The 17,971-nt window shown below is 38.8% G+C and overlaps 1 protein-coding gene across 18 annotated transcripts in view; it reads right to left on the bottom strand.

Annotated features, from left to right (window-relative positions):
• tcf4 (transcription factor 4) overlaps window positions 1-17,971 on the bottom strand; it is a 435,077-nt gene that overhangs the window by 42,007 nt on the left and 375,099 nt on the right. For 15 of the 18 annotated variants that reach the window (XM_087299107.1, XM_087299113.1, XM_087299106.1 and 12 more), the window contains 5 exon segments: window positions 10,036-10,141; window positions 8,311-8,444; window positions 5,439-5,574; window positions 3,660-3,730; window positions 3,344-3,422 (listed from right to left, as the gene is read on the bottom strand). In XM_087299107.1, coding sequence (XP_087155233.1) covers window positions 3,344-3,422; window positions 3,660-3,730; window positions 5,439-5,574; window positions 8,311-8,444; window positions 10,036-10,141 — 526 coding nt within the window. 18 annotated transcript variants of the gene reach the window in all.

Raw genomic sequence — 17,971 nt, 5'->3', positions numbered from 1 at the left:
CATACAAACATTCCAAATGGCTATTTCCTTTCTGAAACAGAACGACCAATAAAATTAGACCTGACCTAGACCCGACCAATCAGAGCAGAGCTAGCTTATAGAAGGGGGAGGGGCTTACGGATCCGAAGCCCCAAGGTTGATTCAAATGAACTAAATCAAAATAATTTCAGAATTACTCTAATATTAAACTCATATTCTGAATAAATGAGTTCTCTTACGTTAAATGCTTTCAAATCTGCCGTAGGGACCATTTAAGAATTCTTAAATACCATATAACCTGCTATTTAATGTTATTGACTGGAAAACAAGACCAAAAAAGTCTCAATCTGTGTCTCTCTATTGATCCCACACTCAAACCAAGCCAATTATCCGTCATTCATCCAGCAGAATAAATCATCCGTCCGTTTCTCTGTTCTTTTGTGTGTGTCTTTCAGCAGACGATCAGCTGGTGGGAACTGACCCCTGCCTTTGATAGGTGACGACCCTGATGCTAATCACAAACTGGTTGTTCTTCCCTCCTCATTCTCTCCTTCACACCGGTAATTAGCGATGAACGGCGCACTCGTTTATTCATCCTCTCTGACCTTCACCTGTTTGCGTCTGCGCCATTGGCTCATTACGTATATATCACGGCTAATTATGTTGTGTTTTTTCAAATTGCGCTTCTTTATCGAAACATGCATTTCAGACGCTGCTCCGTATTATTAAACCTCATTTCCAAATGCTAATTAGCACATAATTACAGCCACATTCATGTGCAAATAAATTTTGCGGGAATCCGCGCCGCTGCCACTGAGAAAATTATTAAATTAGTTACTTAAACTTCCCTCGCATGTTTAAGTTTAAATATTAATTTGCAGTTGCGCATTTAATGGTTGTCGGTCTAATAACTTTGGCACTCTGAGAGATCCTAATTAGGCGGCGGTCGTTTCCATGGAGGCTCGAATAATTACTCAATAATCAGGCTCGGAAATTAGTTTTGACGAAATTGATGAATATGAAGAATGCAGTGTATACAAATACACACTTGCTGGCCACTTTGTTAGGTACACATTACTAGTAGCAGGTTGGACCCCCTTTTGCCTTCAGAACTGCCTTAATCCTTTGATTAACAAGTTATGCCAATCTCCCGTTCCACCACATCCCAAAGCTGCTCTATCGGATTGAGAACTGGTGACTGTAGAGGCCATTTGAGTACAGTGAACTCATTGTCATGTTCAAGAAACCAGTCTGAGATGATTCACGTTTTATGACATGGTGCGTTATCCTGCTGGAAGTGGCCATCAGAAGATGGAGACACTGTGCTCATAAAGGGATGGACATGGTCAGCAGCAATACTCAGGTAGGCTGTGGCGTTGATGCTCAATTGGTACTAATGGACCCAAAGAAAATCTCCCCCACACCATTACACCACCACCACCAGCCTGAACCGCTGATACAAGGCAGGATGATCCATGCTTTCATGTTGATGAGGCCAAATTCTGACCCGAGCATCTGAATGTGTCAGCAGAAATGGAGACTCATCAGAGCAGCAACGTTTCTCCAATCTTCTATTGTCCAGTTTTGGTGAGTCTGTGTGAATTGTAGCCTCAGTTTCCTGTTCTTAGCTGACAGGAGCGGCACCCGGTGTGCTCTTCTGCTGCTGTAGCCCATCCGCCTCAAGGTTGGACGTGTTGTGTGTTCAGAGATGCTCTTCTGCAGAGCTCGGTTGTAACGAGTGCTTATTTGAGTTACTGTTGCCTTTCTATCAGCTGGAACCAGTCTGGCCATTCTCCTCTGACCTCTGGCATCAACAAGGCATTTGCGCCCACAGAACTGCCGCTCACTGGATATTTCCTCTTTGTCGGAGCATTCTCTGTAAACCCTAGAGATGGTTGTGCGCGAAAATCCCAGTAGATCAGCAGTTTCTGAAATACTCAGAGCAGCCCGTCTGGCAGCAACAACCATGCCACGTTCAAAGTCACTTAAATCCCCTTCCTTTCCCATCCTGATGCTCGCTTTGAACTGCAGCAGATCGTCTTGACCATGTCTACATGCTTAAATGCAGTGAGCTGCTGCCATGTGATTGGCTGAATAGAAATTTGCGTTAACAAGCAGGTGGACAGGTGTACCTAATAAAGTGGCCGGTGAGTGTATATAGTATGTTGTTTAATGTACATACATTTGATTGATTGTAATTTGATTGATGAATTACATTTTGAATGATTAAAATTGAATAACACGCACCTGTTTGTGTAACATCTGGAACAGCAGAAATTAAAATATAAATAAAAATGTTAAATATTTAAGCTTGAATTGAATTAAATCATGATTATTTTAGTATCACTGTGCATTTAAGTTTAAACAGTTTTACATTTTCCCTTTTCATTTGAAGTTTCATATTTTATTTTATATATATATATAACATTTTAAAGGTTTTTTATATTTATTTAGAGTGATTTGTATTTATGTATTTTGTATTATGTATTTTATAGTTAACTTTATTATTGATTGGGTTAGATTTATATTTGTTTTTCATGTTTTAATTTATATTTTGATATAAATAGTTTTGACAATAATTCTTTCATATTAAATATGTGTTCACCATTCTCATTTTTAATTCAGTTCATCATAGTATATAGCTTTATCAGTAGTTTGAATGAGCTTTTATTTGATTTATTTTGAGGAAACCCACACCAACACGGGGAGAACATGCAAACTCCACACAGAAATGCCAACTGACCCAGCTGGGACTCAAACCAGCTACCTTCTTGCTATGAGGCCACATTAATAACCACTGAGCCACCGTGCCGCCAATAATAATAATAATAATAATAATGATAATAATAATAATTACAATAATAAAATTAGTAATAATAATAGTAATAATAATAATTACAACAATAATATTAATAATAATAATTACAATAATAATTACAATAATAATATTAATAATTATAATAATAATTACAATGATAATAATAATAATAATTACAATGATAATAATAATAATAATAATAATAATAATTACAATGATAATAATATAATTATATTAATAATAATTACAACAATAATAATAATAATAATAATAATAATAATTACAATAATAATTACAATAATAATAATAGTAAAAATGATCATATTAACTTCAATAATAATATTAACTACAACAATAATAATAATAATAATAATAACAGTAAAGCAGAAAGTGGAATGTCATAATCAGGTGACTTAATCAGGTGACATAATCAAACAGCTGTGTGTGTTTATAAAACCACAGAGAATAACACACACACACACACACACACACACACACACACACACACACACACACACACACACACACACACACGCGGTGAGTTACCTGTGAGCGCGGGCGGGGATCCCACAGGAGTGGACGGGTTCGACGAGAAGCTATTATTGGTGTGATCGGGGGAATAAATCTACAATAAAACACACACACACAGAAAAAGTCCATGTTAATGTGCATGATGCATTTAAAATAAATATTATAACCTTAAAATACAATCCATTTTTCCCTGAAACCAGTTTTCTTTACTTGTGTGCAGCCCACATACTCCCAACATCCACTATGTATTGTGTCTGTCGGTGTAGTTGTTCAGTCAGACGGTGTTTTACTGTTTCAGTGTGTGTGTTCATGATGAGACCTGCAGACTCACTGAAGCCAAAGCCTTTCCTAAAGCGTCTCCAGTCTGAGAGCTGCTTCCGGCTGCACTCGACGATCGATTCGCTGAAAACACACACACAAATGAACAACACAGAAAACACACACAAATGAGTGATTCACACACTCTCGTACAGTCAAAGAGAATAATACAAGTGCTGAACGAAACACTGCAGCGCTTACTGATCAGAGCGCCATATAAACAATTATATTACTTCGTTTGTTTATTTAACAACCATGTTTTATTAAAAATAAGTTCCAAAATAATAGAATGGATAAATGAAAGAATGAATGAATTAATGAACAATTAAATCAATCAATCAATAAATGTTTTAATCAGATTTCTAAGATAAAAAAATCTATTAAAATCCATTTATTAATATGACAAAATTGTCAATACAACACAAGATTTTAATAAATAAGCAAAATATTAATACATATAATAAATATAATAAATAATAATATTTAATAAATTTATGATTTTTTTTTTGTAATTTCTGTTTAATTAAAATAATCTTTTTTTTTCAACACATTTCTAAAGATAATGTAGTGTAATGTGCATTTATTATGTATACAACATTTTGGGGGGTGGGGGGGGGGTGGGGTGCAGCATCCACTTGGATGATGAGACCGCAGCCACAGGACAACAGCGCCAGTGCACCACACACCAGCTAAAGGTGGAGTGGAGAGACAGTGATAATCGGGAGGCCATTATGGGTAAGGGCTGATGGAGTTAATTTGGCCAGGACACCAGGGCGGGGTTACACCCCTACTCCTTCAATAGTATCTGGATGCAGCCTTTATGATGCAAGCTGAGATTGCATCACTCAGCGATGCAATGTCAGACACGATACACTCAAACGGAGTGAGTGACGTCACCGTGAGGGGTAGGGTTAGGGGTGAGCCCATTATAAAGCATTGGATGCAGCCCAGATTGCACTGCACCAGGTCTGCATCCAGACCCCTCTCAACTCTTTACCTCCAATTAACGTCTCATCCAAAAGACGGCGCTCACTGACAGTATAGCATCCCCTTCACTATAATGGGGCATTAGGACTCATACAGGCCCCCTGCTGGCCTCACTAACACCACTCCCAACAGCAGCCTCGTTCTCCCATGTGGTCTCCCATCCAGGTACTAAGCTTCAGTGAGTAACCCGTCCTGGGCTGCAGGGTGATATGGCTGTGGCATAATACTTTTAATAACTCAAGTCTAATAACTGATTTATTTTCTCTTTGTCATGATGACAGCACATAATATTAGACTAGATATTATTCAAGACACTAGTATTCAGCTTAAAGTGACATGTAAAGGCTTCACTAGGGTAATTAGGGTAAAGTTAGAGTAATTAAGCAAGTCATTGTACAACAGTGGTTTGTGCTGGAGACAATCCAAAACTAATATTGCTTAAGGGGGCTAATAATATTGACCTTAAAATGACAATTCAGCTTTTATTCTAGCCGAAATAAAACAAATAAGTCTTTCTCCAGAAGAACAAATATTATAGGAAATACTGTGAAAAATTCCTGAATCTGTTCAACATCATTTGGGAAATATTTGAAAAAGAAAAATATTAATAATAATTTTGACTTCAACTGTATGCCATTAATGTTGTCGAGCAGCCTAACCTGATCTCCGGCAGCTCCCTTAGCTCCTTCCCATCACAACAATGCATTATATCCACTAACACTTTTAGCGTCTGCGTTAGTTTTCATCAGGAGCGAGTACATGTGTATAATGTGCAAATGATAAAGCATAAAGGAGTTCAGCTGACCCATGGTGCTGTCTGTGCCGTTGGTGGTTGCGGAGCAGGACGCTGTGCTGTAGTGACTGGAGCCGCCGCTGCGATGGAAACTGGACATGGGAGGAAGACTGGGGTTGATTTCTGCCGACGAGTGGGACGGATAACTCTGAAAAACACACAAAAGCACGCTTGCTGAATTAAAATAATCAGTTGTGCATTTTTTTGCATGAATTTGTAGATTTATGATGATCAATAAAGCTACTAGAAAATAAATATAGATGTATATAGATCGATATATATTCAATTTTTTCATATAAAATTTTTTTTCTGCAATTTTAAACAACTTATTTAAAACGAGCTAACAACACATTTTTCTAAAATGTTTTGGGACAATTTAAAGGTGCTGTGTGTGAGTTTTTGACTCTTTCTAAAACATAAAATACACCATAATATGTTTGCAGATATTCAGAAACATGCTCAGTGAACATTCTTGTTTATCTGTTAAACAATGCTGAAGTCAGATATTCTGCTTTGAACTTGTGTGTTACGTGCCGGAACATCTGTCTTTGTTTTGGTCATTTAACCCACCCAATGCCAGATTAGCCAATTATATTTCAGCATCCGGGGTTGTCAGATTGTGGAAAACAGCACATTTCATTCATTCAGTCAGGAAGACTCTCTCAAACATGCATCTTTGACTGAAATGTGACCTCTGGTGGACAGTAGCAAACTCCGAAATGAGACGCAGATTCAGAGTTCCACATGACGTGGTTATTAATTAGCAAATAATCTAAATATTACAAATGTAAACATTAGGTGAGCAGGTTACATTGTAAACCTGTGTCCTAACAACACGCTATCTGATGGTATACACAGTGATGAGCAGTTTGGTTGTTTGCACCAGACGAAACACAAAAGAAATGTAAATATAGCTTTTGAGAAGCACAGAATAGTGCACTCACTGCACTCCAGCACAATGCTAAGGTTTAAAATCTAATGAATATTAGTGATGGGTCGTTCATGAACGATTTGTTCTTTTTGGACGAATCTTCAATATGACTCGGGAACTCTCATTGAGTGATTCGCTCTAGACAAAGAACGGTCACGCCGCCCTCAACCCCAACCCTCTCTATTCTGCCGCCCTAGACGCGGATATGACGGAGAGCATGGGTGGTGAGGGTAGTGTCGGGGACGCCGCCCTCTCTATTCTGCCGCCCTAGACGCGGATATAACTAAGGGCACGGGTGGTGAGGGTAGTGTCGGGGACGCCGCCCTCTCTAGTAGTCGCAGATTTTACTGAGGGCGCGGGTGGTGTGGGTAGTGTCGGGGACGCCGCCCTCTCTATTCTATCGCCCTAGACGCGGATATAACTGAGGGCGCGGGTGGTGAGGGTAGTGTCGGGGACGCCGCCCTCTCTATTCTATCGCCCTAGACGCGGATATAACTGAGGGCACGGTGGTGAGGGTAGTGTCGGGGACGCCCCCCTCTCTATTCTATCGCCCTAGACGCGGATATAACTGAGGGCGAGGGTGGTGAGGGTAGTGTCGGGGACGCCGCCCTCTCTATTCTATCGCCCTAGACGCGGATATAACTGAGGGCGAGGGTGGTGAGGGTAGTGTCGGGGACGCCGCCCTCTCTATTCTATCGCCCTAGACGCGGATATAACTGAGTGCGCGGGTGGTGAGGGTAGTGTGGCGGACACCGGCCTCTCTATTAGTCGCGGATATAACTGAGGGCGCGGGTGGTGAGGGTAGTGTCACGGACGCTGCCCTCTCTATTAGTCGCGGATATAACTGAGGGCGTGGGTGGTGAGGGTAGTGTCTGGGACGCCGCCCTCTATTCTGCCGCCCTAGGCGGCCGCCTAGGTCGCCTCTATGGACGCGCCGGCCCTGAGCGTAGTGCAAATATAAATACTCCTTTATTAACCAAAGGTTGTTAAACAAACAGAAATGGTAGAAAGTGATGACGTCAGTAATATGCAAATTAACGTATGACGTAATCTAGTAAGTTTTAGCGACTTTTCATTGAAAATAGTTGGCAACAGTGAATGGCATTAAGACTCAAATTATTAGCATTTAACACTGAATAAAGCACATGAGCTGCACCTGAGCTGATCATTCATCCTGTTGTTCAGCTGTAAGAAATAGATGCTGTTTTTACAATATTAATTTCAGGTATTGGTTAGATCGAAAAACTTTTTTGAATAATGTAAACATCTCTCTATTGTGTGCCCTTGCTTTTATATAGAACATGACTTAAATCAGCCTTTAGGCTTGATCGTCAGACTCGCTCCTGTTGGTCCTCAATCTGGCAACCTGCGCTAGCATTTGTTTTGCATTTGTAATACCTAGCCCAGGCACTGGGTGTCAAACGTACATCCTACACCTTTAACTGTTTTATCTTCAATCCACTTCAATATGTTAAGTTACCTTAATGGGTTTGTGTTGAAAGTTTTCTAGTCATCTCAACGTACATCACACAAACTGACTAAAATCTATTAATTGAACTTTAGATAACTTAAAAAATTAGTTAAACCTTTACTTTAAATTAGACTTGCTTTAAATTTAAATGCTTTTTTTAAAAAAAAGGGCGGAGCTACAAATGCCTATGTGTCAGCATAGTGGCAGATTTAAAAACAAGACTAATGTCATATGCTAATGAGGGAGAGATGGTCACTAGTGGGCGGGGCTTTCCCCCTCTGAAGACACGTACAAAGGGAGAACGTCAATCAAAGTGTTTCCGCAGACTTCATATCAAGTCTAATAAAACAAATACAATTCATTCATGTTTATCATTGGAGGCTGGAGATATGCACACTCCTGACACACAACTGGGTTTAAACTCTTTATAAAAGGGAGTTTTGCATAATGGAGTTTAATTAAAGATAAGCAGTTGTGCTCACGAGTCTGTCGTGCGGATGTAGGCCGCAGTAGCTGCTGCTCTGTGCGCTGTGTGTTGAATTTCCCAGCATGCTGTTGTATCCGGGCTGGTTCATACTGCCGGAGGAGCTCCATGGGTCTGTACTGTGATGACCATCTGAAAACACACACACACACCGAAAAAACACAACAATGTCAAGCTTTTCTTCAGGCTAAACTAGAATTTTAAAGAGGAACACTTGGGTAGTTTTTAGGTACTAAGATGTACCCTTGAGGTATTAATATAGACCTTTTAGGTACAAAGTTGTACCTTTTAAAAAGGTACCGCCCCAGTGACAGATCGCGTACATTTATTTCTGAGAGTGTACTGCAGGGCCAGATTAACATAAGGGCTAGGTAGGCCTGAAGCCCCAGGGCCCACAGAAGAAGGGGGTCCATGATTGGCTGGATAATTAATTTGCGCTATTATGCGGGAAACGCCTCTTTGCGTCATGCTTTTGCTCATCGATAATGTGAAGTAATCCTTTTAGTCCGCTGCTGAAACAGTGACGCTGATGCTATACTGTGGCTCAGAGTGGCTGTAGCCCGATGAGAATGTTGACTAGCCCTGTTTTAGTCACCCATCAGGGTGTTCAGATGTCCCAATTTTACCAGGACAGTCCCTTATTTCGGCACTACTGTGAGAACCCTCCAGTCAAAGCTGTGCTAACCAAGCTCGCCGTAGAACAAAAACTAGAATTCAAACAGTCGTCATCATGGATTAACTTGTACAGGTAGTAAAAGAAGCTGGGACAGGTGGAATCATACTGAATGGACTTATGACTGAAGCGCTGTCTCGTTACAGTTACTGCAACTACGCAGTTTATTTGTAAGAATAGTGCCTATATTCAAATATTTACAATTTCTGAAAGCTCGTCAGCGGCGGTTAGACGTTGTCTATCCACAAAGAGGGGTGCCAGAACCGCATAATAAGCCCTTGCTCAGTGTGTTCTCTTGAGCGCGAACTAAAAAGCTGAAAAACGGAAGCCTCGTGGTTTTAAGGTGGACCGGATTGAGTCAATAAGAAGCTGCGAATAAGAAGCTGGATTCAGCCTTGTCCCTCCTTATCGCAAACACAACAGCAGTCTAGTGAGAAATCTCTGTGGACGGATGGCCTTTCATGCCTTATAATCTTAAAATGTGAGCAAAATTTGCTGTTTTGTCATCACCTTAAGGGGGTCACACACCAGAAGTGCCGCTTCACATTACTCTATAGAGAATCATTCGAACACTAGCTCTAAAGTGACGTTGGTGAATTAGTAACGGCTTCTGCTGTTTCTGACGTCAGCTGTTGATTTGTATGAATGGCGGAAGAAAGTAGTTCCTCATACAAAAGGGTCTTAGACTCTCTGTGTTTGATTTTCTTTTTTATGTACAAGATTGTGCCGTTAAACTGTTGAATAAACGCAATATCACGAGCAGCAGTGAGATATGGCTGTATATCAGCACTGGTGGGGCGTTACGCCTCCCACCGGTACTGATATACAGCCATAGCACACTGCTACGAGTGTGATATTGCTCATTTATATATATATATATATATATATATATATATATATATATATATATATATATATATATATATACACAAAATAAAAAGGGACCCTTGGATTTGTTATAGCCCCATGGCCCAATGTGTGCTTAATCCAGCCCTGGTGTACTGTATGTGCTGTATGATGTTGCTATGTGTTTTTAGATTCATGGTTTACCTGGCATAAAGAATGAACTGGGAAAGCTGCTGCCCGGTGCTTTAGAGGACGGGTAACCCGGTGAGTCCCGGTTATAATCGGCAGTGCTGGCGGACGGTGCGTATACCTGAAACACACACAAACACACACACACTTTCAACAACAGGCATTTGACATCCTATTTGACATCACATTGACATTTCATATATTCATGATGCAGTTTTTAGAGAATATTAATTGAGAAAACAATGGGCGTGGCTTCTTTTTATCTACTGCGATCTGATTGGATGCAGTAAAGTAGGCGTTTCATTCAGAAAGATGGGTTAAAGGGTGTGGGGAGAGTTATTGCAACTTAGCAGACTCCTCCCCCTCATCATTTATGCCTGTTGTCTAAACTGACAGCTGGAGGGGCGTGGTTAAGTATGTTAGCCACGCCCCATATCTCAGACTGACCAATTTTTTAATGACATACACAGATGAATTGTTCACCACAAAACTAGCAATGAGAGCTAACCAACGGTGGAAAGAGTACTGAAAAATCATACTCAAGTAAAAGAACCATTCCTTGCCTATAAAGGAAGTGCAAGTAGAGTAAAACAGTCTTTTGTGAATATTACTCAAAGCATGAGTAAAGAGTAGAGCTTTTAAAAGTACTCAAGAGTAGTGAGGAGTGAGTATTACACTGTGTAAAGCTGTCGCGTTTACATGTCATTTGTGGATGTGTGTAAACGTAACATTCTGTAGTGCGTTTAGTTATTGTCCAGCAGGCACACAACGCCATAAGATGTTAATATTAGGTTAGATTTAGGTTGTGACGTCAGGTGACCAAAGTGAAATTTCTAGTCAGCGTCTAAGGACAACATTAAATTGATGTCCAATAAAGACGTCAAATGACCAATTTCTGTTTAACAGAAAGATTTCTTCAACACATTTCTAATCATAATAGTGTTATTAACTCATCTCTAATAACTGATTTATTTTATCTGTGCCATGATGACAGTAAATAATATAAGACTACATATTCTTCAAGACACTTCTTTACAGCTTAAAGTGACATTTAAAGGCTTAACTAGGTTAATTAGGTTAACTAGGCAGGTTAGGGTAATTAGGCAAGTTACTGTATAACAATAGTTCTGTAGACTATCTGAAAAATATATAGCTTAAAGGCGCTAATAATGTCATGATTACCAGCGATCGTACTTCATAAGATCGCTGGATCTCATTCACAATAACCATGGACTACAAATCTGCCATTTCTGGACTACATTTTCATACATGCACTCCGTTCACACTCACTCATGCTTCCTCATCTAGACTGATTACACTCGCACCACCTGAGGATTGTCAACGACTGATTACACACACTATGGCTGCGTTCGAAACTGCCTACTACTGCATTTGAATTTAATTGTACTGCTCGGCCGTTAGAAAAGTACGTTCAATACAGTATGAATGTGAAAAGTGTGAATGGAATTCGGATGTACTACATCCGCCGTTTTAGTATGGAAGTATGCGGTTTCGGACACAGCGTATTTAAGCAACACACTCACTCATTCACATTGCCGAGTCTTGTTATCTGCCACAGTGACATTACAATGCGTTTTCTTAGCCCTGTTTTCCCATGTACTACCTCGCCTTGTTAATTTAGTTATCCCTGTCTGCCGCCTGCCTTCCGACCTCTCGTCTGTTATTTTGACTACGGCTGCATCTGAAACCGCATACTTCCATACTATATAGTAGGCTAAAATCAGTATGCGAGCCGAGTAGTAAGTAAAGCGATGCAATTGACGCAGGTAGGTCATGTGACCATGGCGGATGTAATACGTCCGAATTCTATTCATATTTTTCACATTCATACTGTATAGAATGTACTTTTCTAACGGCTGAGCAATACGTTTAAATTCAAATGCAGTACCTACTGAGTAGAAGGCGGTTTCGGACGCAGCCTATGTTTCTGGATTGCCTTATACACCTGTCTGCACCCGTATTGCTTGCGAATAAACCTGCATGTGGATCCAAACTCCCCGTGGTCACAAATAATTTTGACCTTAAAGTGGTGTTTAAAAGGTCCCACTTTATATTAAGTGTCCTTAACTACTATGTACTTACATCAAAAAATAAATACAATGTACTTACTGTGTTTATAATGTATTTGAGAACACTTGTGGTGCTTTTGAGTTGGGATAGAGGTTGGGTTATGGACAGGTTTGGTGGCATGGGTAGGTTTAAGGGTGGGTTAAGGTGTAAGGGATGGTCAACCGTGTATTTACAAATGTAACTACAAAAGTTAGTTACAAATGTAATTACATACATGTATTTAATCAAGCATAAGTACACAGTTAATACATGTATTTACAAAATAAGTACATTGTAACAAACTATTAATTCCTGTGTAAATACATATTAGTTAAGGCCACTTAATATAAAGTGGGACCGTTTAAAAAATTGAAAGCTGCTTTTATTCTAGCCGAAATAAAACAAATAAGACTTTCTCCAGAAGAAAAAACATTATCAGACATACTGTGAACATTTCCTGAATCTATTCAACATCATTTGGGAAATATAAAAAAAAAAAACTAAAATCAAAGGGGGGCGAATAATTCTGACTTTAACTGTGTGTTAAAACACATATAAGCGACTCATTCTTGCAAAATGGAGCTGTGTGCATGTGCACATGTGAATAATGTCGGGCTATATACGGGTTCATGCTTTTAAAAAGCTGTCAATCAAAATGTACTTGTCGGGGCTCGGGTCAAATTCGGTCGGGCTCGGACCCTATGGTGCCTAACTTTTATGGCCCGATTACAGCTCTAGTACAACGTCAATCTGACGTCAAGTTAATGTTTAAGGCCATTTCGGTAAACATCGGTCATCTTCTCATCAGTGACCTGCATCTAATCCAGGGGTCACCAATCCTGGTCCTGGAGGGCCGGTGTCCCTACAGGGTTTTGCTCCAACTTGCCTCAACACACCTGCCTGGATGTTTCAAGTATACCAAGTAAGAGCTTGATTAGCTTGTTCAGCTGTGTTTGATTAGGGTTGGAGCTAAAATCTGCAGGACACCGGCCCTCCAGGAACAAGTTTGGTGACCCCTGATCTAATTAGTCTCTGGGTCAATGCATGTAGATTTTAAACATCTTCTTGGACACTTTTAATGCTTCCAAACAGTTTGCTGCAATTATAAATTGCCCATGTCTTGATGTAGTTTATTATGAGGTGATTTACCTTCTATGTGTGATTAGATTGTGTGATCACATTGCTCCAACATTACAATGCTATTATAACATTAGGAAGTAATCACTTTATTAACACATTGCTCCAAGAATATAACATATCTTTCATTCATTCATTTTCTTGTCGGCTTAGTCCCTTTATTAATCCGGGGTCGCCACAGCGGAATGAACCGCCAACTTATCCAGCAAGTTTTCAAGCAGCAGATGCCCTTCCAGCCGCAACCCATCTCCGGGAAACATCCACACACTCACACACTACGGACAATTTAGCCTACCCAATTCACCTGAACCGCATGTCTTTGGGCTGTGGGGGAAACCGGAGCACCCGTAGGAAACCCACGCCAACACAGAGAGAACATGCAAACTCCACACAGAAATGCCAACTGAGACGAGGTTCGAACCAGTGACCTTCTTGTTTTGAGGCGACAGCACTACCTACTGCGCTACTGCCTCGCCCTATAACATGTTATAACATCAAAAACTGTTCGTAACGCTAAATCAATGGGAGCCCGGAGCTTGTGTCTTTGCAACGAGATGGTCCCATCTGGGGGTAATGGACAAAGACACCCAAAGTGCGTTGCTCAGGCCCTTGCACATCCAAAGGGCATGTGAAGGGTAAATTTTGGGCATGTGAAGGGGGGGGGGGGGTATTGAGTTTTGAGCAGTTGGTCTTCTTCTTGCACGGACATGCTGGATCCAGCTAGTTTGTTGCCAAATGGGTCACGTAGTGGGTCACGTATTAGATAATAAATAAAACAGAAATAACTAATTCTTGTGCGGCCCGGTCCTGATTGATCCACGGACTGGTACCGGTTTGCTGCCTGGGGGTTTTGGACCACTGAAGCTGACAAAATCAATATGCTTGGTGTACTTTAATGCAATCAGGGTCATCTTATCACGCACGACGCATTAACAATCAGCCTGTAAGACTGCTCTTCTCAATATCAGGGACAAAAGGAACGCTTTCCCAGGAACAATTTGCCGTGTTCCCAAAGTGTTGCAACACCATAATTTAGTGCAAATGTGAGAGCAGCAGCTGTGGCGGATCAGCGATGACTTCAGCACACAAACAGCAGAACATTCCCGTCTGGAAAAGTGCGCTGTGTAATGACTGGCAGGAACGCTGGGAATACTGAGCATGGGATAAACACACAGCGGACGCAGTGTGCGGACAGAACGACCTTCAGAGATGTGAAAAACGCCAGAAATGCTCATTAGAAAGTACAGTATGTGCTGGAATACACACAGATTAGATCTCTCTAATGCCTCAAATGTTCTTAATGCAGGGTAAATGGAAACTCTAAAGGGATAGTTCACGCAAAAATCTAAAAGTAATCACTGTTTGTTTATTATAGTGGATAGAAATGGAGTTTCTTTAATCTGTTGAACACAAAGCAAGATTTCTTTAAAGTAAGCTGAAACCATGACTTCCACAGGAAAAATAAAACAAATACTATGGAAGTCAATGGTTACGGTTTTGCAACATTTTTCAAAACATCTTCCTTTGTGTTCAACAGAAAAAACTCATAAAGGTTTGGAACAAGATGAAAGGAAAGTAAATGATGACAGAATAAAAAAAATACTCTGGAAGTCAATGGTTATGGGTCTGCAACATTCTTCACAATATCTTCCTTTGTGTTTAACAGAAGAAAGAAACTCAAAGGTTTGGAACAAGATGAAAGGAGATTAAATGATAACAGAATTTAAACAATACTATGCAAGTCAATGGTTACAGCTTTGCAGCATTCTTCAAAATATCTTCTTTTGTGTTCACTCAAAAAATAAATGCACTGAAAACCTGTATCGAAATTGACTTTCATGGTAAAAGCAAATTTTATGGAAGTCAATGGTTACAGATTTGCAGCATTATTTAAAATATCTTCCTTTGTGTTTAACAGAAGAAACTCATAAGGGTTTGGAGCGAGATGAGATGGAAGGAGATTTAATGACAGAAATGAAAAAAAAAAACACTATGGAATTCAATAGGTTTAGGTTTACAGCATTCTTCAAAATATCTTCTTTTGTGTTTACACAAAAATGAAAATGTACTTATTATTTAAGTGGTTATAAACCTTTATGAGTTATTTCTTCTGTTGAACACAAAATAAACTATTGACTATTGATTTCCATAGGAAAAACAAATATTATGGAAGTCAATGGTTAAAGGTTTTCAGCATTCTTCAAATTGTCTTCTTTTGTGTTCAACAGAAAAAGAAACTCATAAGGTTTGGAACAAGATGATGGGAGAGTAAATGTCGACAGAATAAAAAAAATATTTAGAATTCAATGGTTACAGGTTTACAGCATTCTTAAAAATATCTTCTTTTGTGTTCAACAGAAGAAAAAACTCATAAGGTTTAAAACAACAGTAAATGATAACAGAATTAAAAAAACATACAGAAGTCAACGGTTACAGGTTTAGAGCGTTCTTCAAAATATCTTCTTTTGTGTTTATGCTGAAATGAAAATGTACTCACTATTTAAGTGATTATGAACCTTTATGAGTTTCTTTATTCTGTAAAAACACAAAGGAGGATATTTTGAAGAATGTTGAAAACCTGTCACCATTGATTTCTACAGGAAAAACCAACATTATGGGAGTCAATGGTTACAGGATTTCAGCATTCTTCAAAATGTCTTCTTTCGTGTTTGCGCAGAAATGAAAATGCACTCACTCTTTATTTAAGTGGTTATAGATCTTTATGAATTCTTTCTTCTGTTGAACACAAAGGATGGCATTTTGAAGAAAGCTGAAAACCTGTCACCATTGATTTCCATAGGAAAAACAAACATGGAGGATTTAAAGGGGTAGTTCACCCAAAAATAACAAATTACTCATTTTTTAAAGTGGTTTTAAATCTTTGTTGAACACAAAGAAAGATTTTTTGAAAAAAAGCTGAAAACGTGTCACATTGAATTTTTGAAGTAAGCTGAAAACCATTGACTTCCACAGGAAAACAAACAAATACTATTAAAGTCAATGGTTACCGGTTTGCTGCATTCTTCAAAATATCTTCTTTTGTGTTTATGCAGAAAAGAAAATGTACTCACTGTTTAACTAAGTGGTTATAAACCTTTATGAGATTCTTTATTCTGTTGAACACAAAGGACGATATTTTGAAGAAAGCTGAAAACCTGTAACCATTGATTTCCATAGGAAAAACCTACATTATGGAAGTCAAAGGTTACAGGTATTCAGCAGTCTTCAAAATATCTCCCTTCGTGTTTAACAAAAGACACTCATAAAGGTTTGGAAAAAGATGAAAGGAAAGGAAATGATGACAGAATAATAAAAAAAAAAACTATGGAAATCAATGGTTACAGGTTTGCCGCATTCTTCAAAATATCTCCTTTTTTGTTGATAGAGGAATGTACTCACTCTTTAATTAAGGGGTTATACAGCTTTGTGAGTTTCTTTATTCTGTTGAACACAAATGAAAATATTTCAAAAGAAAGCTGAAAACAGGTCACCATTGATTTCTATAGGAAAAATGAACATTATGGAAGTCAATGGTCACTTGTTTTCAGCATTCTTCAAAATATTTTCTTTTGTGCTCAACAGAAGAAAAAAACTCATAAAGGTTTTAAACAAGATGAAGGGAGAGTAAACGATAACAGAATAAAAAAAATACTATGGAAGTCAATGGTTACAGGTTTACAGCATTCTTCAAAATATCTTCTTTTGTGTTTACGCATAAATGAAAATGTACTCACTGTTTATTTAAGTGATTATAAAATGCTGGGCTTTTTATTCTGTGTAATACAAAGGAATATATTTTAAAGAAACTGACAACCTGTCACCATTGACCTCCACAGGATAAAGAAACATTATGGGAGTCAATGGTTACAGGTTGGCAGCATTCTTCAAATTATCTACTCTTATGTTAAACAGAAAAAACTTATAAAGGTTTCAAACGAGATAAATGTAAAGTAAATGGTGACAGAATAAAAAAACATAACTATAGAAGTCAATGGTTACAGGTTTGCAGCATTCTTCAAAATAACTTCTTTTGTGTTTATGGAGAAATGGAAATTTGCTCACGGTTTATTTAAGTATTACAAACCTTTATGAGCTATTTCTTCTGTTGCGCACAAAAGAAAATATTTTGAAAAAAGCTGAAAACCGGTCACCATTGATTTCCACAGGAAAAACAAACACTATGGACATAAATGGTTACAGGTTTTCAGCATTATTTGAAATATCTTCTTATGTGTTCAGCAGGAAAAAAAAAAACTCAAAGGTTTGGAACTAGATGAAAGGAGAGTAAATGACGACAGTTAAAAAAATACTATGGAAGTCAATGGTTACAGGTTTGCAGCATTCTTCAAAATATCTTCTTTTGTGTTCACTCTAAAAAAATAACAATGCTCTCATTGTTTATTTGTAGATACAGACTTTTATGAGTTCTGTTGAGCACAAAAGAAGATATTTTGAAGAAAGCTGAAAACATTTAACCATTGATGTCCACAGGAAAAACAAATACTATAGAAGCCAATGGTTACAGGTTTGCAGCATTCTTCAAATTATCTTCTTTTGTGCTCAACAGACGAAAGAAACTCAGGTTTGGATCAAGATGAAGTAAATGATGACAGGATTTTCACTTTTGACTGAACTATCCCTTTAAGTTGACTCTTCTTTTTCTGAGCGGTTATAGGAGGAATATCTGACAAAAATAAACAAAGCTCAGTTGAGGACTCGAGACTTCTCCAGAGCTCCACAGGCG

Source organism: Danio rerio, chromosome 21 (assembly GCF_052040795.2).
Source record: "Danio rerio strain M-AB ecotype USA chromosome 21, GRCz13ab, whole genome shotgun sequence".
NCBI lineage: Eukaryota > Metazoa > Chordata > Actinopteri > Cypriniformes > Danionidae > Danio > Danio rerio.
The sequence above is the reverse complement of the archived record's forward strand: the minus strand, read 5'-3'. Positions and strand labels throughout refer to the sequence as shown.